Here is a 13,821-nt window from a genome sequence, read left to right as displayed (position 1 = left end):
ATTCATTAGTCAGTGGATATATCAGGTGCACTGCTTTCCGTTCTGCATATCATTCTTGCATAATTCTAATTATTGGTTTTATAAAGCATTTAGATTTTATAACTGATTAATGAACCAAGTCTTCAAGTTCCCCAGCTGATCCAGAGATGAGGAAATCAAGTTTACTTGTTTATAATATTTATAGTTTTAAACATTTCTTACAAATAAGCCTGGCAAATATAACCAATTCGACATTGGTAACATTTGCCAGGCTCATGTATAAGAAATGTTTGAAACTATAAATATTATAAACAAGTAAACTTGATTTCTCCATCTCTGGATCAGCTGGGGAACTTGAAAACTTGATTCATTAATTAATTATAAAATTTAAATGTTTTATAAAAATCAGTAATTAGAATTAAACAAGAATGATACGTAGAATGGAACGCAGTGTATCTGATATATACACTAACTAATGAATATGAAATCTTAATATGTCTGCAAGGACATCTATATCTGTTATATTCATCAGCAAGAAAATATAATGAATGGTCTTATTTTGAAAAATGTATCGTTATGTAAAAATTCCCAAATGAATTAACAAGATATAAAATTTTGACAGTCTTATGGTCATATATATATATATATATATATATATATATATATATATATATATATATATATATATATATATATATATATATATATATAATATTATATATATTTGGTTTTTATTTCGGTAAATATCTAAGATGAACAATCCCCAGTCACTACTTATATTATCCAAATGAATTTCAAGTCACTGTCCATATCATGAATCTAAGTTCCCATGGATACTTATGTCCTAATTTCAAGTTTTCCGTTCAATATATTTATGTATTTTGTACTGATTTATATGCCCATGAGAAACACATTAACTTATAGTAATACTTTTGCTTCCAAGCGATTTGTTACTAGATTCAGAAACCAGTCCCTCCTCAAATAAATACTAAGCAATTAAGCGATTAAATAAATAGATAAATTACTAAATAAATGGGGAATTTATGATTAAATAAATGGATAATGCTTAAATAGATTATATACATAAACAAACAACAAAATAAATATATGTTCGAATAAATAAATAGCAAATTGATTACAATACTTTGAAATCCTTCAATGACGGATCCATAAGGTCTTGCTAAATATTAAGCAGTAAAGCAATTAAATATATAGATATCTAATAAATTACAGAATAAATAGGGAATAAATATGTGATTAAATAAATAGATAGTGTTTAAATAGATTGCATACGTGAGCAACCAACAAAATAAATAGATATACTAATACGTAAATAGCTAGTTGATTGAACTACTTGATAGAGTAATTTATTGACTGATCCATATCTTACTTAATTAACCTGCAAATGAATCCTATTTTGCTCATAAGTGCTGAGACAACCTGTCAGTTCATTTGCAGTTAAGTATTATTTCTTTTACCTGAAAATACCGGTTCTGGTGATTGACAGTAAGTGTTCCTTGTCGGAACGTGAATACTCTTTTTTTCAACCTGATAATTCTTCATCTTTCTAATCTATCGTTGTCATGGTGGATTTTAAAACTAGATGCCTAGGTACAGGTTTTGTCTTTTTTGTCTAGAGTCATTGCCAGTGATTCGGTCAGTTTCTTGGTCTTTCATTCCTGTCATTTTGACCAGAAGAAGGATTACTGTAAAATCTTTCAGACAAACCTACGTGACTAACAAGTGAATCACCATTAAACCTCTTTTTGACCGAATTAAACAGAATAAATGAATAGCCTGCTGAAGAGTCCATCACTGTGGTACGAGGAAGGGAGTGTCGTCGTCTTTTCTTGAAGATTTAAGCTTTTAAAGTGACCCAAGAAGCCGAGACGTCCTTTTGGGCCCTGAACACAGCTCCTCAGCTGAAAATGATGAACGCGAGAACTTAGTGACTCATAGTTAAAGACAGAAGGTGGGTATTCTTGAAAGTGGTTACGTTGCCTCTCAAAAGAATGGCTTAAAATCTGCTCTTTACAATGTTACTCCAGACTGCTCGCTTTATCATCAGTCATTCCCAGCTTTATTTAAAACCACTAACCTAGCTGACACTCTTCTATGACTCTTACGAAATTCGTGGATTAAGTGACTTCCTATAATTACAATCTTTTTATATACAGTTTTCAACACCAGCTCATAGCCATTTACTTATAAGAATGCAGAGTTTCAGTGGTCTGCAAAGAAAGATGTCCACTGTTATCCTTCAAGTTGCTATCCTATTTCCTTTCATTTTAAATTACCCAAAGTATTTATAACCTTCACTAAATTCAAACACCTTGGAGACAATCTTACTCAACTTTCTCTCCTTGCTTCCGTTTTCCCAATTTTTATTATTTTTCATCTTTTAAGAGGTGGCTCTGTCGTTTCCTTTGGGATTAAGATCATTTTACCTTTATTCCATTTCATGAAGTTTGATCAGACTGAGAATATTAATATGCCCATCCGACAGATCTACACAGTAATTCATAAATCTATTTATATGCAGTGTTCTGGATTATACCTAACAGAAAAACAAGATTTCGTTTAATATAATGCAACTGTTTTTCAATAATTTGAGTCTAATGTGTGAAATTTAAGTGTATGATGAAGATAAATAAATGATGTTAACTGATTGTCTAATCACTATTAGTTCAGCACAGTCTATAAAAGACTGACACCAGTCAACGAACGCTCCGAGTGTGATGATGGTTTAAACGCAATTATCAGCCCCGTGACAAAAGATTAACGATATTATATGAATTAAAATTATTATTTAACATGCAATTTCCGTAAGGTTTTAGAAATTTTCTCGTGAACTATCTCTAACGAAATGTCATCTTCATTAAGGAAAGGTTGGCTTTCCTACCTGGCAAAGAGGAAAATAGTATTTATACAATATAAATATTTCAAAGTTTCTAGATCGGAACAACTGTCATCAAAGTTACAATAAAAGTCATCTGTCTTCCAGTCCTAAAACGAATTGGCTCCTGCAGGACTACAGTGATGTACGAGTATATTAATCTTGCAGGTGAATCTGTTACCCTCTTATAAAAATGGTTTATCCATATGATTAAAAAAGAGTAGTGAGATAATTAACCTTCTCACGACATTCTGATTATAGGCGCATATGCACGGAGGTCATGTATTTCTTAGAAGACTTTCCTCCCGTAGAAAATAAATACGAGACTTACCCTTTGGTTTGGGAACACACTTGTCCTCCTTGAAACTGAAGAGGTCCTCCCCAGGGCACTTCGTCAACTCTGACTTCCATTCGCCGGACGAATTCTTGTAGCACTGGTAGTAGTTCCTACACAAGAATATTATGCCCTGTAAGAGAGGAAGGAGGTCAAAGTCTCGCCGTCGTTCCAATTCGTAGATGTTGCAGTGTTTCAAGTTGCTCTGTAAGTACGGACTTGGATCCATCACTGACAATGGAGTATATATATATATATATATATATATATATATATATATATATATATGTGTATATATATATATATATATATATATATATATATATGTATGTATATATATATATATATATATATATATATATATATATATATATATATATATATATATATATATATATATATATATATATATAATATATTTATATAGAGTATATATATATATATATATATATATATATATATATATATATATATATATATATATATATATATATATATATATATATATATATATATATATATATATATATATATATATATATATATATATAGTATATCCTAATGTATATCTAATGTATTGTGATGCCTGTCTTCCACAAGAGAGGACAGACTTACTATCATTTACAAACACATTATATGAATTTACACAGTTACGCATAAAACCACGCAAAAGTTGCCAAGAATTGTATCTGCAAACGATCAGATTTTTTAGCCGTTGGCAAAGTCAGGGCATTAAATTACTTAAAAGAATAGAACAGAGAATTTAGGCCAAAGGCCAAGTGCCGGGACTTATAAGTTCATTCAGCACTGAAAGGGAAATTGACAGTAAAAAGGTTTGAAAGGTGTAACAGGAAGAAAACCTCGCAGTTGCACAATGAATCCAATTGTTAGGAGCGGGTGGAATGTCAGATGGAAGAAAGAGAATATGCACGGAGGTACAGCAAAATGAATGAAAGAGGTTGCAGCTTGGGACAGATGGGACACTGCAAAGACCCGAAATTAATGCCTACAGTACACCACGTGAGTTGAACTGACGGCACTAGCCCTATGCAGGGTAAATTACATAAAAGTACAGTTAAGTGTTCTCCAGGGATTCTACCAGATTTTAAAGAAACCGGACATATAGGGAGAAGTTAGGAACAACTAACGAGCCTGCTCGATGTACCAACTGGTCCAGGTGCAGGAGTATTCAGTCCAAAGATCAGCAAGAAAGTTTAACAAGAAAGTTTAAATGTAAATCCCTGTGGAATTTATATTCGTTACACTGAGGACGCCATGATTTCATCAATATGTAGGGTTAGGAGCCCAGAGCCAGAGGTACCAAAGCTGGAAGGGGTTGAAATTATAATTAGGGGTGCAATGGTGCCCACTGCGATACCAAATATTTGCAGTTGCATGTCTGTTTCCTTTTATGCTTTCTGCAGCTGAGTGGGCGAATCATCGCCCTGATAGGTCAATGGTTGACAGTTCAAATCCCCAAGGCAGGAGGCTACTGTTAGTTTCTGTTTTCAGGTGACACTACCTGCTGATAATGTGTATATATATATATATATATATATATATATATATATATATATATATATATATAAATAGATAGATAGATATATACACATATATATATAAATAGATAGATAGATATATACATATATATATATATAAATATATATAGATATATATATATACATATATATATATATATATATATATATATATATATATATATATATATATATATATATATATATATAGAGAGAGAGAGAGAGAGAGAGAGAGAGAGAGAGAGAGAGAGAGAGAGAAAAACGGTCATCGTTGATGAAAACTTGAAATGGAATGATTATGGCCTTAAGAGAACTTTTGTTACCTCTCTTCTCTCTCTCTCTCTCTCTGAGAGAGAGAGAGAGAGAGGGGGGGAAAGGTCATCGTTGGTGAAAACTTGAAATGGAATGATTATGGCCTTGAGAGAACTTTTGTTACTAGTGAACAACCTCATAGCCTTTTTCAAGGCAGATCAACTGACTGAAGTTTTTGGACTGAAATTGACCCTACCTTGACAGCACCCTTTTGATCACACAGCACGTAGGGGTCACAGAAGCGCTTTTGTATCCAGGCGTCATTGGGACGAGTCTTCTCGAAACTGCACTGGAAATTTAAGGTCTCGCCAACCGTGACTCCTGATCCAGGCACTGCGTCGCATAGGGTACTTTCTGGAAACATGAAATGATTCTAATTGGTCGGCTACACTATTATACGTTACTTTATTGCTTGAAAAGAGTTTGCTTCATTTTTCATGCTTTATCGATCACTGACTGAAACCATTTAGTTCACTGTCCTTTTTTTGTTAGATGATGGACGTGGAAAGCTTTTAAATACATAAAGTCAATTAAAATACAGCTCTGGTTTTACAAGATTCTGCTACAGAAAAATGTGTTGTGCATTGTTCTCGAATTTGTGAAAGCATCACACAGCCTAACGAAAAACTCATTTTTTTTATAATAGTATCTCCTGTGTTAAAAGCACCCTGTCAAGAAATATATCGCATCATATTTCAGAATTTTTCACCATGTTTAATAAAACTTTTATTACAGCGCTTAAGACTTACTCTCGGGTTCTGGAATGCAGACGCTGGGATCACTCTTTGACATCAGTCCATTCTGGCATCCTAAATCTGAGGCTTTAATGAATGCCCCTCTTATATGGCATCCATGACAGAGACTAAGATTCCGTTTAGCTGGGAGGCAGATTTCGTACATTTTACAGTCATTCTCTCTGAATTCACACTGCATTGGTACTGGTGGAGGTCTTGTTGTAACAATGGGAGGGGAAATAGGTGTAGGGACTATTACTGGCTTTGGAACTGGCACGTAAGTGGTGATTTGTCCTGGAACGACGTTAGTGGTCTCCTCATAAATGATAGTAGTATAGAGTCCTGTTACTACAGTTACTTCTGGAACATGGGTTGTGATTGTTATTGGAGGCAAGGTTCGAGTGATAACTGACGTGGAGACGACATCTGTTGCTTTTCCAATAATTACAGTTGTCACTGTTGCTTTTGGATAAGGAAAAATAGTGGTAATCTGGCCAGGAATGACCTTTGATAATGTTGGAGCTGCTATAACAGTTGTAGGTAAACCAGTTGACACTGTAAATGCAGTAACATGGCTTGTGATTGTTATCGGAGGTAAGGCTAAAGTAGCAACAGGTTCTGAAGCCACATTTGTTGCTGTGCCAATGATCACAGTTGTAACTGTTGCCTGTGGATAAGGAACAACAATGGTACTTTGCCCTGGGATAACTGTAGACAATGTTGGTGATGCTATCACAGTTGTAGGTAATCCTACTAAAACTGTTGTTGAAGGAACTAGACTTGTGATTGTTATTGCCTGTAAGGCTATAGTAGCAACTGGTTTTGATACAACATTAGTTGCTGTCCCAATGATCACTGTAGTAACTGTTGCCTGTGGATAAGGAACAACTGTAGTGATCTGGCCTGGGATTATTGTAGACAATGTTGGTGATGCTATCACAGTTGTGGGTAAGCCTGCTAATATAGTTGTTGAAGGAACTAAACTTGTGATTGTTATTGCCTGTAAGGCTATAGTAGCAACTGGTTTTGAAACAACATTAGTTGTTGTCCCAATGATCACAGTTGTAACTGTTGCCTGTGGATAAGGAACAACAATGGTACTTTGCCCTGGGATAACTGTAGACAATGTTGGTGATGCTATCACAGTTGTAGGTAATCCTATTAACACTGTTGTTGAAGGAACTAGACTTGTGATTGTTATTGCCTGTAAGGCTATAGTAGCAACTGGTTTTGAAACAACATTAGTTGCTGTCCCAATGATGACTGTGGTAACTGTTGCCTGTGGATAAGGTACAACAACAGTACTTTGCCCTGAGATAACTGTAGACAATGTTGGTGATGCTATCACAGTTGTGGGTAAACCTGCTAATATAGTTGTTGAAGGAACTAGACTTGTGATTGTTATTGCCTGTAAGGCTATAGTAGCAACTGGTTTTGAAACAACATTAGTTGTTGTCCCAATGATCACAGTAGTAACTGTTGCCTGTGGATAAGGGACAACAATGGTACTTTGTCCTGGGATAACTGTAGACAATGTTGGTGATGCTATCACAGTTGTAGGTAATCCTATTAACACTGTTGTTGAAGGAACTAGACTTGTGATTGTTATTGCCTGTAAGGCTATAGTAGCAACTGGTTTTGATACAACATTAGTTGCTGTCCCAATGATGACTGTGGTAACTGTTGCCTGTGGATAAGGTACAACAACAGTACTTTAACTGCAATGTTGGTGATGATAACTTGTGGATAATTGTTGAAGATGCTATCACAGTAGTGGTTTTGATAAGCCTGCCCAATATACTGTTGTTGCCTGGAACAACAACAGTACTTTGACTTGTTGGTGATTATCACAGTTGCCTGTAAGGCTATATAGTTGTTGAAGGAACTAACTGGTTGTTATTGCCTGATACAAGCAACTGGTTTTGATACAACATTAGTTGCTGTCCCAACGATCACTGTAGTAACTGTTGCCTGTGGATAAGGAACAACTGTCGTGATTTGGCCTGGAATAATTGTAGACAATGTTGGAGAAGCTATCACAGTTGTAGGTAAACCTGCAAATACTGTCATTGAAGGAACTGCACTTGTGACTGTTATTGGAGGTAAGGCTGTAGTGGCAACTGGTTCTGAAGCAACATTGGTTGCTGTTCCTATAATCACAGTAGTAACTGTTGCCTGTGGATAAGGAACAACAATGGTACTTTGCCCTGGGATAACTGTAGACAATGTTGGTGATGCTATCACAGTTGTAGGTAAGCCTGTTAATGTTGTTGTCAAAGGAACTAGACTTGTGATTGTTACTGGCTGTAAGAAAACAGTAGCAACTGGTTTTGAAACAATATTAGTTGCTGTCCCAATTATCACTGTAGTAACTGTTGCCTGTGGATAAGGAACAACTGTCGTGATCTGGCCTGGAATAATTGTAGACAATGTTGGCGAAGCTATCACAGTTGTAGGTAAACCTGCAAATACTGTCATTGAAGGAACTGCACTTGTGACTGTTATTGGAGGTAAGGCTGTAGTGGCAACTGGTTCTGAAGCAACATTGGTTGCTGTTCCAATAATCACAGTAGTAACTGTTGCCTGTGGATAAGGAACAACAATGGTACTTTGCCCTGGGATAACTGTAGACACTGCTGGTGATGCTATCACAGTTGTAGGTAAGCCTGTTAATGTTGTTGTCAAAGGAACTAGACCAGTGATTGTTATTGGCTGTAAGACAACAGTAGCAACTGGTTTTGAAACAATATTAGTTGCTGTCCCAATGATCACTGTAGTAACTGTTGCCTGTGGATAAGGAACAACAGTTGTGATTTGGCCAAGAATAACAGTAGACAATGTAGGTGATACTATTACAGTTGTAGGTAAACCAGTTGACACTGTCATTGAAGGAACTAAACTTGTAACTGTTACTGGCTGTAAGGCTATAGTAGCAACTGGCTTTGCAACGACATTAGTTGTTGTACTAATGATCACTGTAGTAATTGTTGCCTGTGGATAAGGAACAACGGTGGTGATTTGCCCAGAGATAATTGTAGACAATGTTGGCGAAGCTAAAACAGTTGTGGGTAAGCCTGATAATACAGTCATTGAAGAAACTAAACTTGTGATTGTTATTGGCTGTAAGGCCGTAGTAGCAACTGGATTTGAAACAACATTTGTTGCTGTCCCAATGATCACTGTAGTAACTGTTGCCTGTGGATAAGGAACAACAGTGGTGATATGTCCTGGAATGATTGTAGACACTGTCGGTGATGCTATTACAGTTGTAGGTGAACCTGTTTGTATACTCACTGAAGAAACTAGGCTTGTGATTATGATGGGAGGTAAAGCTGTTGTTGCAAATGGACCTGAAACAACATTAGTTGTTGTACCAACGATTACTGTAGTAACTGTTGCTTGTGGATAAGGAATAATAGTCGTGGTTTGTCCTGGAATAATTGTCGACAATGTTGGTGACACTATTACAGTTGTAGGCAAACCAACTGTTGTTGTTATTATAGAAACTTGACTTGTGATAGTCATTGGAAGTAAAGCTACTGTAGCAACTGGCACTGATAATATGTTTGTTGCCGTCCCAATGATTACAGTTGTAACTGCGGCATGTGGATAAGGTAAAACAGTAGTGATTTGCCCTTGAACAACTGTGGACAAAGTCGGCGATGCTACAACAGTTGTGGGTGAACCTGTCGTTACTGTCATTGTTGGGACTTGGCTCGTGACAGTTATTGCTGGTAAGGCAACTGTAGCAACTGGATTTGAAACGATGTGTGTTGCTTTACCAATCATCACAGTTGTAACTGATGCTGGTGGATAAGGAACAACGGTTGTAGTCTGCCCTACAAGAACTGTTGACAAGGTTGGTGATGCTGAAACAGTTGTAGGTGGACCAGTTATTACAGTCATCGAAGGGACCTGGCTTGTGACAATTAGAGGAGGTAATGGTTCAGTTGCCACTGGATTTGAAACAACATTTGTTGCTGTTCCAACTATGACAGTTGTTATTGTTGGCTGTGGATAAGGAAGAACTGTAGTAGTCTGTCCTGGGATGACAGTAGACCATGTCGGTGATGTCATGAGAGTTGTAGGCAGACCAGTTAGTACTGTCATTACTGAAACTTTGCTTGTAATAGTTACTGGGGGTAAAGCAGTTGTAGCAACTGGGTGTGAAACAACACTGGTTGCTCTCCCAACGATTACAGTTGTAACTGTTGCATCTGGATAAGGAACAATAGTTGTTGTTTGCCCTGGAAGACTTGTTGACAGTGAAGGTGATGCTATAACAGTTGTTGGTGGACCTGTAACCACTGTCATGGACGTAACCTGACTAGTGATGATAATTGGAGGTAATGCAACTGTGGGAACTGGTGCTGCAACAACATTTGTAGCCTTTCCTATGATCAAAGTTGTATCTGTTCCTTGAGGATATGGAAGGACAGTAGTAGTTTGCCCAGGAATAACAGTTGACAATACTGGTGATGCAATGACAGTTGTGGGCAACCCAGTCAGTACAGTGAGTTCTTGAACTGGACTTGTAATAGTTATTGCGGTTAAAGCCACTGTAGCAACTGGTCTTGGGTCTACTGTAGTTGCTGCTCCAATGACCACAGTTGTAATGGTTGCTTGAGGAATAGGAAGAACGGTAGTAGTGTGCCCTGGAATGACAGTAGACAAAGTTGGTAGTGCTAAGATGGTAACTGGTAGATCTGTCAATACAGTTTTTACTGGAACGTCACTTGTTATAGTTATGGGGTGTAAAGGTACTGTAGCAACCGGGTTTGCTACAACATTAGTTGTCATTCCAGTAATCATTGTTGTAAGTGTTGCTGGTGGGTAAGGAACTATGGTAGTAGTTTGTCCAGGAATAACAGTGAATAATGTTGGTGATGCAATGACAGTTGTTGGTGGGCCTGTTGATATTGTTGGTGAGGAGACCTGGCTTGTAATAGTTACTGGAGGTGAGGGTACTGTAGCAACAGGATTTGAAACTACATTTGTTGCTGTGCCAATAATCATAGTTGTCTCTGTCCCCTGAGGATAAGGCAGAAAAGTAGTTACTTGTCCTGGAACTACTGTAGGTTTTGTTCCCAGTGCTAGTACAGTAGTGGGCAAACCTGTCTGCGATGTCATTGCTGGAACCTGACCTGTGATAGTTATCGGGGGTAAGGCGGCTGTAGGGAACGGGTATGACACAACAGTTGTTCCTTTCCCAACTATCACAGTTGTAACTGTTACTTGTGGGTAAGGAACCACAGTGGTAGTCTGCCCTGGTAAAACTGTAGATAGTACTGGAGATGCCACAACAGTTGAGGGTAACCCTGTCAAGACTGTTATATGTGGGACCTCACTTGTAATAGTTATCGGACGTAATGGTATGGTAGCAACTGGGTTTGCAACAGCATTTGTTGAAGTTCCTATTATTACCGTTGTAACTGTTGGTTGTGGATAAGGAACTACAGTACTGATTTGGCCTTGAATAACTTTCGACATTGTTGGTGGTGCCAGAATTGTCGTAGGGAAACCAGTTATTACTTGTATATGCTGGATTTGGCTTGTGATTGTTATTGGGGATAATCCTGTTGTTGCCACTTGACTTGAAACGACCTGTGTTGTTGGTCCAATTACCAGAGTTGTGAGTGTTGCTTGAGGATAAGGAAGAACTGTAGTGGTCTGTCCTGGAATGACTGTAGACCAGGCTGGTGATGTCAAGATAGTTATAGGCAGGCCTGTTAATACTGTCACTGCTGAAACCTTGCTTGTTACAGTTATCGGTAATAATGAAGTTGTAGGAACTGGCATCGTTACAATCTCTATTGCTGTTCCACTGACTACGGTTGTAAGCGATGCTTGGGGAAAAGGCACAAGAGTTGTTGTTTGTCCTGGTATAACTGTTGACAATGTGGGTGAAGCTAAAACAGTGGTTGGAAGACCAATAACCATCATCTGAGTTGGCACGTTGCTTGTGATAGTTAAAGGGGAGAGAATGCCTGTAGCTACGGGTTTTGATACGATATATGTTTCTATTCCAATTATCATAGTTGTAGTGGTTATTGGTGGATAAGGAACAATTGTGGTGATTTTGCCAGGAATAACCGTGGACAGTGTCGGAGACGCTATAACAGTTGTTGGTAGGCCTGTTAATATCGTCGTTGTCGAAATTAGATTTGTTACAATTATTGGGGGTGAGGAAACTGTAGCAACAGGGTAAAACATAACATTAGTTGATGTTCCAGTGATTACAGTTGTAAATTTCTCATTTGAACTTGGGAATTCTGAGATGATTCCCCCAGAAATAACTGAAGGTCCTGTTGGTGATACTGTAACTGTAGTTGGTTTACATGTAAACACAGTTGTTGTTGAATGCTGGCAAGTGGCTGTTTTGGAAGGTGCAGAAACTGCAGCAGTAGGAGGGACTATGATACTCGTAGGCATTCCAGGTAAAATAGGAAGAACTGTTGTAATTTGCCCTTGAATAATCGTAGATAAAGTTGGAGATGCTATGACAGTTGTAGGGTGTCCTAGGATTAATGTTGTTTTCTCCACTTGACTAAACTCAGTAACTGGAGGTGGAGGAGTAGTTTTGACTGAAGTGGCTACTACAGTTGTATAATGTCCCACAATAACTGTTGTCGAGACTGCCACAATTGTAGGTGGGTAAACCGTGGTAATCTGACCCGGAATAATCATACTTAGGGTTGATGGAGCTATGACAGTTGTAGCTGGACCTGTTAATTCTGTTATAGATAAGACCTGACTGGTGATGGTCGTTGGTGGCAAAGCAGCTGTGTCATATGGTTTTGTGAAAACTGTCGCGAACATCCCTATTATCACTGTCGTAACAGGATACAGTGGGTAAGGGAATATAGTCGTTGCTTGTCCAGGAACAACAGTGGAGAAGGGTAAGGCAATAATTGTTGTAGGAAGTCCTGTGACCACTGTTTTAGATGGCACCTGACCAGTTATTGTTAGTGGTGGTAGCACGTTTGCGTAGACAGAACTGTGAACTGTGCTTGTAACATGTCCTACAATGACTGTAGTCCAAATATCTGTCGTTGAATGAGGGACTACGGTACTAATCTGTCCTTGGATAACGGTCGAAAGCACAGAAGGAACGATGACGGTTGTTGGAGGAGCTGTAAGTACTATTGTAGATGGAACGAAACTGATTATTGTAGTTGGGCCTAAAGGAATTGTATTCACGGGCATCAATACAAACTCAGTCGACGACTCAATAATAACCGTTGTCATAACATGACCAGAGCCGCAATAATCTGCAGCATTGACAGGGAATATGCACTGATCCAGTTTGTCATCGAAGACTGTTCCAGGTTCGCATTCGAAGTAGTAAATATGGTAAAATCCGAGTTTCATTCGATCGACGCATCTGGAAAGAAGAAGAATTCTTAGTATCTGATGATGGTTTGGGGGTTGCGATAACCTTTAGATAAAGGAAGTTTATTGATCTTGTATTATTTTCAGAAATGGCGATTCTGAGGAGAGACGGCGATGTGATAATAGCAATGCAATATGATAAAAGAGAGTATAACTGCTTTCAGTTTAGATTTTTATGACATGATTACACATACCGTAACTGCAGTAATAATACTATTACGATGATATGATAACAGAGTACATCTCTCAATTTGGATTATTATGAAATGATAACAGATACTGCAACATCAAAAATATTATACATAAACCATGAGTATACCACCGTGACCATAACAGATATTAAAGCAGGTTTCTATGACGTGGCTGGTGTTATCATTGTTGTCATATCTAACCTGTAATACCAACTGCAGTTCCTTGGATGGGGAAACACGCCTTCTTCAGTACAGGCAATTTTCGAGTCCACGATGTAATCTGGATATCTGGCGGCTACAGAGATGAGAGAAAAATAAAAGAAAAATAAATTAGAAGTCTGCAAATAGGTCTATATATAGGCCAGAATATAAGACTATTTAAAACGCTGTAAATTAAACTGACCTTATGAGAGTGCTAATATTAAAAAGGCATATTTTTTTTTAA

At 37.5% G+C, this 13,821-nt stretch overlaps 1 protein-coding gene across 1 annotated transcript; it reads right to left on the bottom strand.

Moving 5' to 3' along the window:
* Nucleotides 1-712: 712 nt before the first annotated feature.
* Nucleotides 713-13,164, bottom strand: LOC136845530 (mucin-2-like). Its single transcript, XM_067115711.1, has 5 exons — nt 7,726-13,164; nt 5,809-7,480; nt 5,256-5,413; nt 3,207-3,342; nt 713-1,901 (listed from the first exon to the last, which is right to left on the bottom strand). Exons 1-5 carry the CDS (start codon nt 13,162-13,164, stop codon nt 1,846-1,848), a joined length of 7,461 nt encoding a protein of 2,486 aa, XP_066971812.1. The 3' UTR covers nt 713-1,845.
* Nucleotides 13,165-13,821: the final 657 nt, after the last annotated feature.

Source organism: Macrobrachium rosenbergii, chromosome 14 (genome assembly GCF_040412425.1).
Source record: "Macrobrachium rosenbergii isolate ZJJX-2024 chromosome 14, ASM4041242v1, whole genome shotgun sequence".
NCBI lineage: Eukaryota > Metazoa > Arthropoda > Malacostraca > Decapoda > Palaemonidae > Macrobrachium > Macrobrachium rosenbergii.
The sequence above is the reverse complement of the archived record's forward strand: the minus strand, read 5'-3'. Positions and strand labels throughout refer to the sequence as shown.

What these genes read in the sequence shown, in the direction of transcription:
- LOC136845530 (XM_067115711.1), bottom strand. Translation starts at nt 13,164, where the DNA reads ATGAAACTCGGATTTTACCATATTTACTACTTCGAATGCGAACCTGGA. An exon ending in CTGCATTCCAGAACCCGAGA is followed by an intron (nt 5,414 to 5,808) that starts GTAAGTCTTAAG and finishes TCATGTTTCCAG; the next exon opens with AAAGTACCCTATGCGACGCA. An exon ending in GTGTGTTCCCAAACCAAAGG is followed by an intron (nt 1,902 to 3,206) that starts GTAAGTCTCGTA and finishes CATCATTTTCAG; the next exon opens with CTGAGGAGCTGTGTTCAGGG.